The sequence below is a fragment of the Typopeltis vanoorti genome, chromosome 20 (genome assembly GCF_054136105.1).
Source record: "Typopeltis vanoorti isolate ZY-2024b chromosome 20, IOZ_Tvanoo_1.0, whole genome shotgun sequence".
Lineage (NCBI taxonomy): Eukaryota > Metazoa > Arthropoda > Arachnida > Uropygi > Thelyphonidae > Typopeltis > Typopeltis vanoorti.
In genome coordinates, this window is record NC_143568.1 from 108,236,750 (window position 1) to 108,256,059 (window position 19,310).

A 19,310-nucleotide genomic window follows, 5' to 3' on the forward strand; every position below is an offset into this window, starting at 1 on the left:
GAACTTCCTCGCGATCCGACCGCTGTGAACGCGCGCGGAGCAAACAAGGCCGGAAGTCTGAAACGAGTCCAACCTCTCCAGCAGGGTTTGCGTGGGGGATTAGTCCCATATGTCGCGTCTTCACTTTCGCCGGATACGCGTTCACGACTGCGTTGTCAACAACCACATGTATCAGGGTCACGTGTCACGCCGGCTCGGACTTCCTCATCTTTCCATCAACGACTCGTGCGGGGGAGAAGGCGTTAATGGTCTCACGCGAGATGATCCGACACAGAGAAGCCAACGCTTGTAAATAAACGGGGCGCAGTAATTTTTTTTTTTTCTTCCGAGGCTTCTCTCGTTAGCGAGGGATGGCCAATAATTGCCTTCGTCCCACAGCCGTCTCGGGTTTGTCCTTAATCAGAACATTGTTGACCTAAAATAGAAGGTGAGCTTCGTTGATGTCAAGTAAATTCGTATTCATCCCTAAATGCACAGTTATAACTAACCCTATTGTGATGTCCACCTCCGCTTAGCTATGGTTCCATTGTTTTAATTCAGTCGTGAAATATGAATCAAAATGTAGACGATATCGCACTGAATTTTATAATTTTTACAATGTGGAGTCTACAAATAAACATCGGGTTTAAGGATGACTAAAAAAAAAAAAAAAAAAAAAAAAAAAAAAAAAAAAAAAAAAAAACTATCGGCTAACTCTCGTATTTTTTAAAATGTGAGATGATTTTTGAAGTATTGCGAATTATAGAAAATATATATTTTGGACGAAGGTCGTACTGGGGAACGACTGATCTTTTGGATGGAAAGATCAGACTTTGAATCCTAAGATGCAAAGAATCTTAAGGTAGACTTTTCAAATGAAGGTAAGTCAGCCGATCTCATGCGGAGCAACAAATATTGCATAGCCTAAGCGATATTCGTCAAATCCAACAAAGTTAGATATAAAAATGTTACTGCGATCATCGAAGCGATTTCTTTGGGAAATTATGCAAAATCGGGTTGTGGAAATGATCAGAAAATGAACGTCGCAAGTTTGTGTTCCGCTGAATTAAAAGTATCGATCAGATTGACGGAACTCCGTCCGTATAAAATGCACTCTTTCGCTCTCCCTGCATCCGACCCTTCCTGTGGCCATCAAAAAGACAGAATTCCACGTGCTACCGAACAACACACACACACACACACACACACACACAAAAAAAAGCTTTCGGCATGAGTGCCGTACTTATTCACGTATTTTGCCCACGCAAGTGAGACAATGAATAAAAGAAGGGGGTGGGGAGGAGGCGTTGACTTTCTCTGGCGCTTCCCCCTCTCTCTTGTTGCTCTGGCTTCGTTTCCCCGCATCGAAGTATGCTTAACATGCTGGTGCCCACGCGCTGCTTTAATTACTAATTAAATCCCGGATGCCGAACTTGATAAATTAAGAAACTCGGTGGTGGGAGGATTCAGACGGCTTTCTTAATTGTGCGAGTCGGGTTTCTGTAATGGTACCCCCCTCCCCCCATTGGATTACGGGGGATAAACTTCCATTGAATCCGAGGTGAGGCATTCCCGTTCCTCGCTGGGTTGATAGCGAACACTCCGTCAGATACTGTTTGGTAAATTCCACCGAACGCATTTCAGTTCCAGCGTTTTGGACTACGTTGGATTCCCACGCGATTAAAGTCGTATTTTAATCATGATCACGTCTTCGACAGTTCATTTGCACATAATGAAAGTTATAAGGGAGTTTCGCGGATTGGTTTCTGACGATTAAAAAGCAAACGCTAATGGAATACTTTCCAAAGATATCTATAAGAACTACTGTATAAGAAACGCTTGAAAAAGTGTCACCCCCCACACTCCTCATCAAAACTACAATCGAAGTACAAACCTAATCGGATATATTGGAAACATCTCCATACATGACAGATAGATGGCGCCTTCTCAATACAGTGGATCGAATATTACAAGTGTTTTATGTGATTTATTTTTTGTCGATGTTGTTGTTAGCGTGAGCATCCAGGATACCAGCATTGGCATTTGGATCCAAGATGAGGTATTGGTTGCTATCTGGGGCCATACAGACTTTTTGTTCTTGAATTGTTACCCAGGATGAAGATATTTGCGCACTGTTAGCAACCTTTTACTTTCGATTCACAAAAAAGTAATTCAATCATAACTAAAAACAAATACAAGGATACTGCAATGTGTAATAAATACACCACAGTAAACATACTACCCCTTAGATATTTATACGTCTAGGGTACTATTATTCATAAGATGTATTCGTGTGGTGGCCGGGATAAAAATAGCCCCAATGTAGCTCATGCATGTCGTACGAGGCGATTAAAATGGGTACCCTGGGAGGGTAATAGATGGCAATGCTGTAGCCAATGAAGTTCTAACTGAGGATCGGCTATTGCTGTTACCCTCCTGCCATGATCAGAGCTTTATACAGCTCAATAACACCTTATCCTTACACTGTCCTCTGTAGATAACGGGGTAGACGAAAAGGAAGATGAATCCTTATAAGGCTATTCATGAAAAACGACAAAGAATAATACTTAAATATCAAACAAGATGCTTTTCTTAGTAGACATAAGGGCCTAAAATATTTAGTTCCAAAAGCAAATAAAGAAGCAACACACAAACATCATACTTACTTAGCGCCAAAAGTATTCAACACACTTCCTTTAACAACAAGAAATGAAACTAATCCAAACAAATACAAAACTCTAATCAAAGAGTATTTATTTTCCCACAGAAATGAGGAAGTTCTGTTCCAAATAATTGTATAAATTATTGGTTTTTGCATACTAGTATTTAAAAAGATCCAGTTTCAGGTTTAAAATGTAAAAAATTTAAATGCTGTTTAAAATTGCTGCTCTTAGGTTACACATATAGTTGTCTAAATTTTGTACTAGAATATAATAAAAACCAGAAAAATTCCTTATGGTAATAATATACTATTGGATTTAACTTTACTCACCTTTCTTTGATGGGAGTCATAAAAAAAATTCCAGCTGGCCACAGCCTTTATCTTCGTATTTCTAAATGCTAATCTTCGAATATATCCAAGAATATTTGCAAATTTCTGGTTGTGCGTTGGCTATACTTGAACTGAGTTAGCCGATCTCAGGCAAAGTTTGAAGTAATTTTTTTCAGGTGCTTTGGTTTACTCCTTGGAACACTTCTTTGCAATATCGTTAGGGTAATTTAAATACACGTGACAAAAAAAACTGACAATTTTGAGTAAGTAATTATAAGTCCAATGCCATTTCTGCTATAAAATGCCCCACTGGAAGCAACCATCTATTTTGTTCCCTTAAGTTTAATATATAGTAATGAGAATTTTCTGTGGAACTGACATTTTAATTTTAATTTTATTTTTTGCAGTAGTCCTCCAGACGGCAGCCTTGTTGCTTTATCCCCTCATCTTAGGTTCTTCATTCACTCGTCTCCACTGCGGCACAGGTGCTGATGTTTATTCTCCCGGGAAGTGTCGATTCGGGTGGGCATATATGGCGGCAATTACAGGGACGGTCTTAGCCTACTATTGCCCGCTGCTGGCGCATTTTACGGCGTACAATGTGTACAGTCCTTGCTACTGGACAGACATATGAAAAGGGACAATTCCTGGGCATGTTTTGGCTAAGGAAAACAAAGGTACGTAACTTCGTTTTATATGCTTTTTTCCATTACAATAATTAACTTGTTTGTACTCAATCACCATCTCAATTCACATTATATTATATTTAAAAAAAGATGCCGTATAAATTTTTTTTAATGGATTTTTACCTGAGTTTAAGTAGTCTCTACTTACTGAGCCAGAGCCCTGATCCGACACTCCTTTAGTGCAAATTAATAATTTTATTTTATTCTATTGATAATAACACGAATATTAATTTATAGGCTAACAATTAAGAGGTCAATTCTGAGTTCTTTAAACAAATAGTAAATATATAAATCCTCTAACTCGCTTTTTAATCATCACGAGTTCTAATTATAAAAAAAAAAATTTGGAAATCGGTAGGTAGCAGTTACCATCCCCGAAATTGGAGCCCATAGCAACCGATCATTTTAGAGGCACCGGGGTGAGCGTCAAGCAGAAAGCAGCAGGATTCGCATGATTCTAATCCTTGACACTTCTAGTCTGAAGTAGTGAGTCCTAAGATACATTTTCCTGAATTACAGGATTAAATCTATCTGCTCCAGAAAGTCAACTAAGTCTGGAACTAACTGATAAAAAGGCCTGGGTTAGAGGTTGCAGTCTAACGAGACTAAAGTGGAACGCACAACAGTCTCTTGTTACTGAATTGTTTCTAGATCATGATTCAAAAAATGGCGTTATCGAGAAGAAAGACAATCTAAACAACTTCTAAATTAAAGATCAGTTTTTATTACTTGAATAAGCCCTTACCTTGTTAGTGGGTGCAAACATGTTAGTTATGAGGGAAAAATTTTAAATGTGCTGTCAATTTTACAATAATGATAACAAATACCATAGATGTCAGTATATAAGACGATATTTGAAATTTAAAAAATGCTGGATCCAGGAGGGGGGGGGGAGCATTGTATACTCGGTGCATAAACTCTCAGAAAGGCTGAGTGTCAGTAGCCAATCGCAGATAACCGGTCCAAAGATATCACTAAATTTAAACCGTCTCCAGTGAAGAGAGAAAGACAAGTGCCGCCATCTCGTTGCTTCTGACCTTAACTGAAGGTGACGTAGCCGATCTCATTTGGAGGTAGCAGGGTTCCACCCCCCCCCCCGGAATCTCGGATTTTTAATTCCACGTACAAGCAAATTAGCCATGAGAACACAGTTTTGCAAACAATATATATTAGTGGTGATGGTTGGAGGTAGATGGCGCTGCGTGTTGATGGCAGTTGTAAAATTAAGGGAGACGGTGAGTTGTAGGGGAGTAGTTGGACTCCCTTAGGTGAACGCAATATTAATAATAATATTAATAAAAGAAAACACATTTTTTTATATTTGTTTTATTGAAACCAGTAAATTGTTTTGTCTTTGATTTTTAGCGTAAACCGATTTGTTTGGACATCTTAGTTAATAAATATTTTTAAATTCTTTCTAGAATTTTTATTCGAGAAACTTTTTTTTTCCCACGGAGCATTTGAACCAGCAAAGCCACAGCCTCAAATTTTAGTTTGATATATATATATATGTGTGTGTGTGTGTGTGTGTGTGTAAATAAGTTTTTTTACCTTGGGAATAATGTATATTAGGGTTACCAAGTGATTTTATAAACTTGGTTATTTCACTCCTAATCCCAAGTAAGCAAACAGTTAAGTTTGCGCCTGAACGTAGTTCAAGTCTAAAGGTGGTGCAACACCAGTGTAGTGTCCCTATCTACGATTATTCAACTTTCTTTTATCCTTTCAAGTGAATCTCTATTTTTGTCTTTATTCAAAACTCAACTATGCACGGGATATTAAAAAAATTATATATTTAAGCCTTTTCTCCCCTTAGTGTCCCTAATATTTATATTATACTGCGCCTTTCAGGACATTTAGTTTAGGCTATATTATTCGAAAACAAGAAGAAAATACAAAAATGTGTCTGAGTGTGAAACGATTAAGCAGTCGTGGCCCTTTATCTCGTAACTCACATTAATTTCTCGCGTGATAAAAACACGTTACAATTTATTTGCTTCTACAGCATGAAGTCCACAAAACATCGCTATAACCAAAGCTTCAAATTTTACTGTAGAACTCACGTGATCGATATGCATTAACTGAAATCTAAACGTAAATTTAAAATTTTGCTAGTCGTAGCAAAAAGCCTTTTGACTGATATTTAAATTTATTTTTTATTAATTTGAACTACGATAATCCTAGAAAGGATATCCAAAAGACATTTCGCAATCTTCTGCGTTAAAACATTTCATCAGTGCAGTGATTCCCAATTATAGAATTCTTTTGCGTTGTGGTAGAGTGTGTGTGTGTGGGGGGGGGGGGATATAGTTCGCCCACCATTTCTAGATCCCTTCTTCGCTTGATGCCAAGAATAGTCGATTCATGCTGAAGGGGAGAAAGAAATGAAGAACGTACGAATTGGTCGCCAACATGCGAAATCACGTACTAGTACTAGCTTGATTTTTGTTGTTCTCTTTTTGCATTATTTTTTTATTATTAATTTGTATGATGGATCCAGTACAGTCCACAAGTTCTATTGTTACACGTTTCAGTAGCTCTTGCAAAAGAATATTGAATAATGTGCTGACATTCTGCGAAAAAGAATCGTCAGAAGGCCGTCTTCTTGTTCCCCTTTCTCAAGTCATAAAACGTGCAAGTGCAATTGCGGGCGTATCGGGGTCGACTGTTAAAAGAATTCGTAGGGAATCAAAAGGTGAAGGTAGGCCAAAATTTAAATCTCCTAAAAAACTGCGTCAGAGAAAGAAAACCATCGAAACCGTAGCTTTGAATGATTTTGATGTAGACGTTATAAGAAGAGCTATTCACGAATTTTACGTATTCGAGAAAAGAGTGCCAACTGTTCCGAAATTGATTCCTGTGCTTAAAGAAAAAATTAATTTTCCTTGGAAAAGAGAAACTTTAAGGAAAATACTTCATGAAATCGGATTTTGTTTTAAAAAGTCCCAGAATAAAAGGAAACTTATCATGGAGCGAAGTGACATTGTTTTATGTAGAACGCAGTATTTGCAGGTATTAACACTCTACGTACATTTTTCCAAATGTTATACAAGCAAAATAGTTACACTTTAAAAACAACAATGTTCGTAAAAGAAAAGCTAAATTTTCCGACCTGTAATAATAAACAAACTGAGTTTGTTTATTATTACATCCCAGAAGACAGACTGATTACCCTATTATCGGAATGGATTCTCCTTTTTCTGACATGCGCAGAAGTGTCGAGGGACCTCAAATCGGTGGGCGAACTATATATCTTACTTCCATTTGGCAAAACCACAAAATTTGGAACAGCGACAGTCAAAAAATAGAATGAAGTTCAAAATATCCTACTAATTCTATCAAATATCAACTTTACTGACCTAAGGGGTGAAGCAAAAGCTTTTCATATTCCCGGCTATCTTGAGAGAAACTGTGAGTGGAGAAAGTTTATGAGCTAATTGCTCGCCCTGAGTGGGCTAGGAGATTAGTCCTCAGTGTTGAAGTTTAGGATGGCTTTAAGTCTTTTATGTTTGAAATGATCCATTGCGTCATAATCTGCAGCCAGTTGGATCAGTTTGTTAGGGTGCATAGATGCTTTTGAGAAGAATTTGATTGCTGTAGTCTACATGGAAGTGTAAATACAGGGGACATTTGTGTCGATTGGTACACCAGATGATATCAGTTCGTATAGCGAACCATAATGCCAAACCTTGTCAAATGCACTGGCTATGTCAAGGAAAACATCTCCGGTGCATTGACGCCAGTTAAAACCCGTGATGATGTGTTCCACCAATCTGTGTATTTGTTGCGTGGTGCTATGCGATTGTCGGAAGCCAAACTGCTCCTCAGGCAGGATATTTAATCGGAGTACTGAATCTTGGAGTCTGATAAGAATTACCTTCTAGGCAATTTTGCCGAGATTTGAGACGAAGCTGATTGGTCTGTAATTTTGAGGCAATCTGGGATCCTTTCCAGGTTTATGGATCGGTATTATGTCCGCCAGTTTCCAGTAGGAAGGGAAATGTTTGTAGTGAAGGATGGAGTTAATTATATTTGTCAGATGGACAATAGCTCTACGTGGTAGAAGCTTTATTACTTTGTTAGAGATACCATCGGGTCCAGGAGCCTTTTTGTTCTTGGACTTCTTAATAATAACATATATTTCACAGGTGAGGTGGGTGCAATTTGAGAGGAATATATGACGTTACCGTGGATCTTGTATATAGGGTTAAAATCGAGGTGATCGTATGCATGTTTAAATTGTTTTTCAAGATGATTTGCTGTTGCTTCAGCTTTATCAGCATCAGTGTGGATGAGACCTGAATCTGTTTGGAGGAGGGGGGGAAGAGGTTTATTTCTGTTTTTAATCTTTCGGATGAGATTTCATATGGAGTGGTTATCAGTAGAGATGGAGGTCAGTTTTTCTTCCCATAGTTGAGTTCTATGGGCTGCAAGGGCATCTCTCACTGTAGAGTTGAACCTGTTCAAGATTCGTTTGTCTTGCGGCGCCCTGGTGTTGTGATATCTTTTTCTGGCCTTATTTTTTTCTCTAATCAGATTCATAATATCTTCTGGCAAGTGCATGGACTTGCGGGTAGTTGCAGGGGTAGTAACTGTTGCACAGGCTGCTTTAATCTGTTCTGTTAGATTTTTGACAGCTGTTTCAATTTTCTCTATTGATTTAATGATGGGAACAGGACCCATGTATTTCGGGAATACCTTGGAGAGCCTTTCCCAAGGAATGAATGAGTGAGGGGGGGGGATAATTTTTCAAGGTTTCCCAATTTTAACCGTATTGGGTTACGGTCTGATGACAGATCGTTAATCGTCATTAAATTGTACTGGAGTCTGATGTGCTGCAATATGGCTATGTCCAACACATCAGCCCGACCATAAGTGTTGTGATGGATGGGGTCAGCGGGACCTGTTACGTGAAGGTTGTTGAAACCAGCCTAGTTCTGTAGTATCTGTCCATTTTTTGTTGGTGGAACGGCTATTCCAGGTAGAATGCTTGGCATTTAAATCACCTGCCACAATGATAGGCTCTCCGGTATCGAATAAGGCGTTCAAATCCGAGGAGAGTAATGATTTTTGTGGAGGATGATATGCTGCGAAGATTTTTAATTTGCCGACAGAACTCGTGAGAATCTCAATGCCGGTGACCTCGACGTTGGTGGTAGGAGGGATGTTTATGGAGTGATGAGAGATGAAATTTTTAATGAAAATTGCCGTGCCTCCTCCTCTGCGGGACAGTCTATCAGCTCTGTACAGTTGGTATCCACAAATTTTGGGGTTGTCTGAAGGTCTTAGGTGCGTCTCATTTAGTAAAAGGACATCTGGCTGATGGCTTTGGACGAAATTTCGAAGTTCTAAAATCTTACTCAGGCCGTTTGCGTTCCACGAAGTGATCTCTAGAGATTCTGGTTTTAATTTGTTATTGTTCATAAGTGAGCGCTGAGATTATGGCTTGGGTGTCCTTTAGAAATCTGTTAGTAGAACTTTGTGAAGGGTTGGATCTGCTAAAATCCAACAGCATATTTGCGAGAGAAGAGGTAACGATAGCTGCCAGATTTGTGTGTGGTGTTGTCTGTTCAGGGGATGACCGTTTAGGACGAGTTACATCCGCATATGTCCTAGATTGCTGTTGCGGAGTTACTCTTTCGGGAACCTCTGGCTTTGTCTGAAGGACGTCTGACCTTTTATATTGAACTTCAGGAAACTGTGAAGCAGTCTCTGACATAGGTGTGGTGAATGAGGAAGAAAATGTTTCTGCTTCTGATTTTCTATTTCTTGGATTGTGACCGCATCCTTTGTAATTGGCAGTGTGAGGACCGCCACAATTGGCACATTTAGCCGGAGTAGATTTTGGTTTAGTGCATGTATTTGTTGGGTGGGCGACCCCACATTTTAGGCATCTGAATTCATCCCTGCACATCTTCTGGGCATGGCGAAATCTTTGACATCTGTGGCACTGCCCTGTTGAAGCTCTTTTTCTTAGTAATTCTATAGTTTTTTAGTCCATAGATGGATGTCAGATCATATATGTGCTTATAAGCTTGACTGATCTCAATTAGAACCAGTGGCATTGGAGTCTTGTCTTTTTTGGTCATTCTACTGACCTTAACGGGTGGTAGGTGTTGGTGGTGTAGATCCACAACCACTTCTTCTATGGATACGTCTTCCGAGACACCTCTGATTACTACCTTGAGGTTTCTTTCTGATCCTAGTGAAAAGGCGTGATACTGTATACCTTTGGCATCCAATTCACCAGTCAACCTTCGATAATCCATCACTAAGCAGGGCTGTATTTGAATACCTTCTGAGACATTCTTTTCTTGACTGTTTGAAATCTTTAAATTGGACATCATAGTCCTTAAGGACATCCATTTTTTATTTTCTCGCAGAATAACCGGAGGTATCTTTTCCCTTGAGGAGGTAGGAGAGTCCGGGTCTGGACCGTCTTCTTCCATTTGATCCGCTTTGGGTGGTTCAGAGGCTGCAGTTTTGCGAGCGCGAACCTCCTGATAATCGCTGTGATCTGCAAGGGAATTGTCATCAGCAGTTGTTTCTATTACGCTGGTGCTATCTTGATGGATACTGGGAAGAAATTCAGAGAGTTGAGAGTCATCTGAATCAACCTCTTCTATTTGATGAATGACGACTTTTCCTGGCCATTTATTGTGCAGTAGATTGCCTAGATGCTTGAAGATAGCCAGAAGTTCTTTGAAATTTAGTTCTTTATACGGTGCCTCCATGTTTGGCCCCAAAGTCTGTTCTGTGGAGCAGGACATGCCTTGTCACCATAGCAAATAGACAGTTGCTTATGATTACAAGATATGAAACAATGGCGATACTAGCGGCAGTAGGCCTAGCGTATCGCCCTCGTAATTTCAATTGGCTTACCTAGATAAACCACTATGGAAAAATAAAGTATTTGTTTATGGTAGCAAGCAATTAACTACTATTACTAATGAATAAGCATAAATCGCCAAAAAACGTATCAATCAAATTCACAATTCACCATCAATAATACACGAAACACTAACACGCGAGTCGAAAATGAAAAATGATCACCCAAATCAAAATGAATAATCTTAACCTACAAATTCTATCAACTATTAACATTACTGACTTAACGGGTGAAGCAAAAGCTTTTCATATTCCCGGCTATCTTAATAGAGACTGTGAGTTGAGAAAGTTTATGAGCTAATTGCTCGCCCTGAGTGGGCTAGGTGATTAATCCTCAGTGTTGGGGTGGAGGATGGCTTTAGGTCTTTTGTGCTTAGAATAGTCCATTGCATCATAGTCAGCAGCCAGTTGGATCAGTCTGTTAGGGTGCACAGTTGCTTTTGAGAAGAATTTGGTTGCTATAGTCTGCATGAAAGTATAAATATAGGGGACCTCCGTGTCCCAGTGCAGTTGGACAGTTCGGATGAACCATGGAGAGTCCAGGATCATTCTAAGACACTTGTTCTGAATGCGTTGTAATTTGATAATATTCGAGTTTGAAGTATGGCTCCAGGACGGTGAAGCGTAGGTGAGTATTGGACGAACCATCAGTTTGTATATGAGAAATTTGACTCTGGTGCTCAGCTTACTGTTTCTGTTAATTAACGGGTAGAGCTGGGCTATGGTTTTGGATGTGTTTGCACAAAGAGTCTTGATATGGGAGTTGAAAATCAGTTTTCTGTCCAGTACTACACCAAGATATTTGATCACTGTTTTCCACTGAATTTTTGTGTTAAATAGGAGAATATCTTCTTTAGGAAGCACTGATCTTCTAGAGAATAAGACGGCTACGCTCTTCCGAGGATTCACTTGGAGTTGCCATTTGGAGAAATATTGTTCGATTAGCAGTAGGTTTTCTTGCAGTTTCTTGATGGCTAGGTGAGGCTTTAATTTAATGATCTGGCCAATATCGCTGTGTCAACCGTTAAAGGACTTAAAAAGAAGAGAGTGAGTTGTGTGGTACCCATAAATTCTCATTTTTGTCAGACAGTTAAATGTATCATATGTTAACTTCCAGTAGGTGCATAATTTAATACTAAAGTATAAAGTTAAAATATTGTAATTTGAACAAAATTGAGTTTCTATAATGTAGAATATTATAGATCCATTCATATTTTATAGCTAAATATATAAAAATTATGGTTGGGTCCATAATATAATTTTTTAATATTCATTCTTGCATATCCAAATAAGAAAAAGCGAAATTTCGTGGCAAGGCTGTTCACACTTTTAGGCATAAAAACAATTCATACGAATGCTTCTCTTTAATGGTATTCAAGTGCTGTAAAAGCAAATAAACATGCATAGCAGATGCAGTTGATCCTCCTGAGAATCACTGCTGTCAATACTTGATTAGGGTGTGGAGTTTGTAGTTCCGGATTATCAATTAGGCAGAGTAGGCACTGGCTTATAGGCCCTACGCCATTTAGTGTCCCCGCGACCACGGATCTAAAATATATTGATTTGATCTTGAAAGAAAAAAGTGAGACTTCCAAGATATCACCACAAAAATAATTGAGGAAAGTGAATGTTTGTTTGCTAAAAGTAAAAATTCCTTACTTTTCTTTTAATAATATTTGTGTAATATTTAATAATTATTGTTTAATAACATTAATAATTGTGAATGTTTGTTTTGTGTAATAAAATTCGTTTATTAAAATTGTTGGTTTATTCTACACATTCTTTTGAAATGCGTATAGTCTCAGCAATTTACGGGTTTCCACCTTTATTGAGGTCTCATCAGTAGGAGCCAGACCCAAAAAATGTCTGGGCAGTGGCCCTTGCCTTTAATTCATAGCATCATACATCTCCGCAAGGGGATGTGCTTTGCATTAGGGGAAAATACCAAGGAAAGTGATCGGAGCTTACTCCACCTTTACCACGAGTTGCCTCAGACTTGGACTACGTGCAGCGCAAACTTGACTTACTTGGGAAAAAAGGATCAAAACCAACTTTATAAAATTGCTTGGTATCTTTAACAGTCTAGAAGCAGTTTAAGGTTGGAAGCTGTCCAACTCAACTAGCACTGTTGATTATTGCATCTGATGGTGTTTATGCAGAATGAAAGATGCTTCGTCCAGGATCTGTATTCCCAAAGAAGAAATCACATTCACCATCCGAAAACTATCATTTGAGGTATGTTTTAAAAATTCTCTTGAAAACGCCATTTGCGTTTGAAGAGTGTAATTACCACTTACTGACATCGATCACGCATTAGTAGCGCCACTTTTTCCCCTGGTGACGAAATCGTTTTTTCAAATAATCGACATGGTCTGATCCACACGAAACTTAATCAATTCATAAAATACAAATTTCTAATTATTATTTTTTGTTTCTTTCAGCAGAAATAAAAACATCTGTAAATGAACTGGAAGAACTGTGATCATTAAGAAACATTTTTAAGGAAAAAAAAAAAAACTATTTCGCAATGATCACTGGACAGTAATTTATCCCAACCATTCACTTCATACCTGAAAGCTGCTGTTGTGGTTTGGCTGTAAAACAGACAGAAACAAACCCAGCAAGCTGTAGAACATTCTAGTCTTCAATCTTTGAAGGACCTGTACAAAAACTCTCGTTTCGCGATTTGCATTCACCAGGAAGACATCGGACATCGACATGCTTGATACTTTTATATAATGTGTCTTTTTATGCATTCTTTCTACCATCATTTGATGTACACTTTGAAAATAAAATCCTTTTGGAAACGAATAACTGTGTATCATTGTGTTTTTTTGTTCTATTAAATACTAACGCTCTAAGCGACATAACATATTTCTACTTGAAAATTCTCTGTATAAAAGTAAACGGTGCTTTATCAACAGTTTATTGTTCAATACGTGGGATTATGGACATATTAAACCATGCATAAAGATTGATTAATGTGTGTATTACAAAATTACGTTTATTTTTGTATCAGAAAACTTCTGTGGGATTATTTTGAATAAATATTGTGCAAAAACAAATCGGGTACTTTGTGTCTACAAATAGATCTACAAACATACATTTAGAGAGATAAACACGTGACACGGAGAGGGCCTCGAAACGATGCACCTTTTGCGATGCACCTAGGAAGACATTTCCACTAAAGGTGAACTAACCAGTCGCAAGGTCCTTGGGATATACTCATATTCCACCCTAAAACGTCCTAAAATATTCTATGTTTGGTTCCATTAGAGTAATTTCTGAAGTATCAAATCCTTACCTCACTCACATGCTGTTTAGCGTGACTACTTATATTTTTTTAAAGACAATTTTGTTAATTTAAGTAAATGATATCAACTCCTGTTTGTGTTATGTTTTGAGACCGGTATTTGATCTTCAAGGAGAAGTACTTCGAATCTTAATGGCCTTTGTGTATATAAATTTCGATATCGCATTCTTATGCAAATTATGTCACTTAAGGTGTAGCAAAACTAATTACAAGAAATCAACTTTTTCAGGGAGAGACCACATCCAACATTCTTCTTAAACCAAAGTTATTTCTTGTTTTGCTCTGAATTATAGACTGTGATCGCGATTATTACTGACGTCAGATTTACAGACTAAAATGTAAGAGTTTTTTTGGGGCTGTTGTTAAAACATAATGAAGCTATAAAACAATACAGGATGCCGTGGTTTTGCTCGGCGAGGCAACACGCACGTGCTCTGCTCCCAAGGAAACCACAACGTGAAAGAGATTAACCGGTCTTCCGGGAGAAGAAAGACCTCCATCAATTAGTCTTTATGGAGGTGGGTAGCGCTTTTGAATTTCCTAAGTATGGGCCTGTGAGGATGGGGAATTAGCGACAGAAAGAAGACGTGCAGGACGGTTTGCATCGATGCTAAGATGCAGTATTGAGACCAACTTAGTTTATACGTTAAAAGACACTTGGTTACTTGCTTATGAGTTATTATGGAATAAGGGATTTAGAATGAATTTTTAACACGACTAGGAGGGCACTGAATCGAGCAGACTTTGATAACAGCAATATCTTTTACGGGACAAATGCTTGCTTTAATAAAACGAAATAATCCGATTTCCCCATACAGTGGGTGGACTGTTGAACCAAATCACCTGTTGTCAATCGTATCAGAAGCCTTCGTAGCTCAGTCTGTATCAACGATGCCCTTTGGTGGGAAAGACCCAGGTTCGAATCCGTCCATTACCAAACTTACCATTATAAGGGGGATTTCATTATGGCACTTAATGAGTTTTTCTACCTAGCAACTCGGGTTTCTTCCCTCTACGGAATTTTTGATAATCCTGTGATAAGCTTGTGATAATCCTGCCTTCTTTAGGTTTTAGATCGCTCTTGTTATAACGTGGTCTCCTCTGGAAGCAGGACTGGATTGCAGAAATCCGCATTAGAACAATTGTTAACGGGATGGATTCTTCTAGCTTTTGTTTTTTATTTTCTTTTTATTTTTAATGATTTGTGTGTGTGTGTGTGTGTGTGTGTGTGTGTGTGTGTGTGTGTGTGTGTGTGTGTGTGTGTGTGTGTGTGTGTGTGTGTGTGTGTGTGTGTTTGTCTCGTGAATGAGTGAGCAGTTCTTGGCATAAAATGGCAGGTCAAGGTCACTCGGCGTCAATTCTCTGAGAAGTTTTCGACGGCTTCTGTGGACCTTACTGAGGATTAGAAGAGGCTCAAAGCATCCCCCCCCTCTAGAATATTATGGGAATTTGGAACCATCGGTTGTCTGTTCGTGCGTAGCACTTTTTTTCTAATGCTTAGATCGCTGAACATTACGTTGTTGACCCAGAGGCGTAGCTAGGGAGGGGCGGAGGGGAGGGGGCGCGCTGAACCGCCCCTCCGCAAAAAGGTAAAAGGTAAAACGCTTTTCCCTTTTTGAACTTTGGCACTTGATTCTAAAATACAGTCTCGAGAACTCAGTTCCAAATATTGTAGTATTTTTGGTGTGTATTGAGAGGGGCGACAAACTCGGGGACCGCCTCGAGCGGTAAAAGCTCTAGCTACACCACTGTGTTGACCAGCTGAAGTGCTACATTCTGACAACATGACCGAACCATCGTAGCAAAAGGTAGTGCTAAGAGGTGCATGACCTCTCTTCCGACGTATCTCATCATCATTCACAAAGTACTCCCTAAACACCGCCGATCAAGCCTTCCACTTATCAATCTTACACAACACCCACATCTCGGCTCCATAACACACAACAGAGAGAGAATCAGACTTTATAAATTTTAAGTTTTGTTCTTCTTGCTATTCTGCTGTTTTTTAACACTAGAAAGTTGATAAACGTTTCAGTACAATAGATTTACGTAAATATTTTATTTTAAGATTTTGTTGGTGACCCTGGCATGAATCCATAAGTAAGAAATCCGATGTCTTGAACATTTCCGAGAAAGGCAATGTAAATTGTTTTAAATGTTAACACATACAAAAAATGGAAACATTGCAATCATCTTTGGATCCATAATAATGCTAAGCCACTAAAGAAAAAACCCATTGTGATTCTGTCGCCATTTTGTGTGCTAGTTGAAATCCCGAGTTTTCAATTCTGAAAACTCGGTGAAATTACCATAGAAATTACTGTTTTTCTGACAAAAATAAAAGCCCTCGAAATATGCTCTTTTTTTACTATTCTTGCATTTCTTTTTTTTTTCCACCGAAGAAATTTAAAAATAGGATCTTCGCTACAGTTTAATTAATGCAGACCATTTTAGTGTCGAAATTTGGTAAAAAAAAAAAAAAAAAATTTGTATACATAACTAAAGCGAAAAACGACTGGAAAACAGCCAAACCAACCGCAACACACTCAGCTGCCACAGACAGAAGACAGCCTTAATTGCTTTTATAATTCCAAAACAATAAACGCTCATGATCGGTCATTTATTTTTATTTTATTTATTATTATTTTTTGTAGGAAATTTTTATGCTTGGTTATGTTGTATATTATATTATACTTGACAAGAAATTTAACCTGATTTTATTCATCTTATTTAATCCTTTATTTGATTAAATAAAGGATTATATAAGATTAATAAAATCAGATTAATAAAATAAGATTAAAAGCAGAACGTTACTGTCTATAGGGGTGAAGCATAATGCTTTTAATCCCTGCCATCTGATAGGTTACTGTGTAGGGAAAAATTTATTAGCTACGTGCTCAGCCCAAGTTGGACAAGTTATAGATCTTGAAAGGGAACTAGAATGGCCTTAGGTCGTCTATATTTGCATAATTTCGATTCATCATAATTTGCTGCTTGTTGCACTAATCCATTTGGATGTAAAGAGGATGCTGAGAAGAACTTTACTGCTGAAGACTGCAGGAAAGAGTAGATGTAAGGGATGTTTGTATCCCGGTGGAGTTGGACATTTCTGACATACCAAGGTGCGTTTAAGATCATGCGGAGACATTTGTTTTGCACTCTCTGTAGTTTGAGGATATTTGTACTTGAGGTGTGGCTCCAGGTTGGGGACGCATAAGTAATAATGGGTCGAATCATCAACTGATAAAGGAGCAGTTTTATTTTGGTATCCAGCTTGCTATTCCTATTGATAAGAGGGTAAAGGTGTGCAATGACTCTTGATGCTTTTGTACATGAGGCTTTTATATGTGGACAGAAGGTTAGTTTTCTGTCCAGCAGTACACCCGGATATTTGGCTTCTGCTTTCCATGGAATCTTGATATTAAATAGGAAGGTGATGTCATCTTTGGGAGATATTGAGTTTTTAGTGAAGAGCATGGCGATACTCTTCTGAGGGTTTACTTGCAATCTCCATTCCGAGAACCAGTGCTCTAATCTCTGCAGCTTTTCTTGCAGTTTCTTGGTGGCAAGGTGCGGTTTAATAGATCTGGTTAGTATAGCTGGTTCATCTGCGTATAGGGCAATGATGGATGACATTGGATTGTGCGGAATGTCCACCATGTAAATCGTGAAAAGTATCGGTGGCAGCAGGGACTCTTGAGGCACTCCTGCCAGGATTCGTCGCTGGGTAGATAATATATCATTTAGTTTGACTTGCATTCGTCTGCCACTAAGAAATGATTTTATAATTTGGACTAGATCTAATGGAATGCCAGCTAAAATCAACTCGTATAGTAATCCAAAGTGCCATAATTTGTCGAACGCCTTTTCTAAGAAAGTTTTTCAGTCAAGAAAAACTGCTCCAGTGTACTGGTGCCAATTGTAACTTGTTGTAATGAACTCTATTAATCTATGGATTTGTTGGGTGGTACTGTGAAACTGGCGAAAACCAAACTGTTCTGAAGGAAGGATGTTTAATTTTTTTACTGAAAGTTGAATTCTGGAACGGATAGCTTTTTCTGCTATTTTGCCCAAATTAGAAATCAGACTTATGGGACGATAACTTTGAGGCTGCTGAGGATCCTCGCCAGGCTTGTATATAGGAACTACGTCTGCCAACTTCCATGCAGAGGGGAAGTACTTAAACTTGAACATAGCATTTTTTATTGTTGTAAGATATACGATGGCCTTTTGGGGTAGCAGTTTAATAACTTTGTTGGATATGCCGTCAGGCCCTGGAGCTTTTTTATTCTTTCAGTTCTTTATAATGTCATAAATGTCAGCTGGGAAAGTAGGTGTGAGTTGGCTAGTACAGGTATCAGGCCGTTTTAACACGTGTCTGACGTGGCGGTGGACTTTGTAAATATGATTGAAATTTAGATTATTGTATGTAGGGCTACACTGTTTTTCTAAATTTTTAGCTATAGTTTCGGCTTTTTCTGCATCTGTGTAAATAATGTTCAGGTCAGATTTGAGAGGAGGAAGAGATTTGTTTTTGATGTTTCTCAGGAACTTCCAAACGGTTTGATCACCAGGTGATATGGAAGCTAATTTGTCTTCCCATAGTTTGTTTCTGTGGACTTTAAGTGCATCTCTCACTGCACTGTTCGTTTTGTTGAGGTATGTTTTGTCTTGGGGTGCTCTGGTGTTGTGGTATCTTTTTCTTGCTTTATTTTTCCCCCTGATTAAGTTCATTATGTTATCTGGTAGTCGTTTAGGCTTGAAGGCAATTGAATTTCAGGTGATAGATGCTATGGCTGTGTTGATTTGATCAGTGGTTTTTTGACTGCAGAATCAATTTCTTCCTTGGAATTAATATGAGGGATGGGATCAATGTAGTTTGGAAACATTTCGGATAGTTTTTCCGAGGGAATGAAGGTGTGTGAGGCGAAGGGGAAGTCCCCTCCGATAACCCAGTTGGAGCAGAATAGGATTGTGGTCTGATGATAATTCATTCAATGATTCCAGGGTGTACTGTAGATTGACATTCTGAAGGGCCAGCCACTGCGCAATTTGAGCTTGTGTAGTTAAAGAGGATGCGGCCATTCCTATTTATAGACCTACTGCTCCAGGAGTGATGTTTTGCGTTAAAATCTCCGGCAATAATAACCGGCAGTTTAACGTTGAGGATAGCATCTAGATCTGTGGTCAGCAATGTTTTTGATGGTGGGTTATAAGCAGCATAGATTTTTATGTTTCCTACAGAATTTGTGATGACATTGATACCTGTGACTTCGAGATTAGTGGTTGTAGGAATAGCTACAACATGATGGTTGATGTGATTTTTGATGAGGATGGCTGTACCACCACCTCTATAATCCAGCCTCTCATTCCTGTAAAGTTGATATCCTTTGAATTTAAGATTGTCAGCAGGTCTCAGGTGAGTCTCATTAATTAATAATATATCCGGATT

The 19,310-nt window shown here is 38.6% G+C and overlaps 1 protein-coding gene across 1 annotated transcript in view; it reads left to right on the forward strand.

Annotated features, from left to right (window-relative positions):
* Nucleotides 1-13,157, forward strand: part of LOC150095774 (LHFPL tetraspan subfamily member 7 protein-like) — a 46,408-nt gene extending 33,251 nt beyond the window's left edge. Inside the window, exons 2-3 of the mRNA XM_090409955.1 lie at nucleotides 3,379-3,648; nucleotides 12,990-13,157. Coding sequence (XP_090266081.1) covers nucleotides 3,379-3,605 — 227 coding nt within the window. The 3' untranslated portion in view covers nucleotides 3,606-3,648; nucleotides 12,990-13,157. The remainder of the gene's footprint in view (nucleotides 1-3,378; nucleotides 3,649-12,989) is intronic.
* Nucleotides 13,158-19,310: the final 6,153 nt, after the last annotated feature.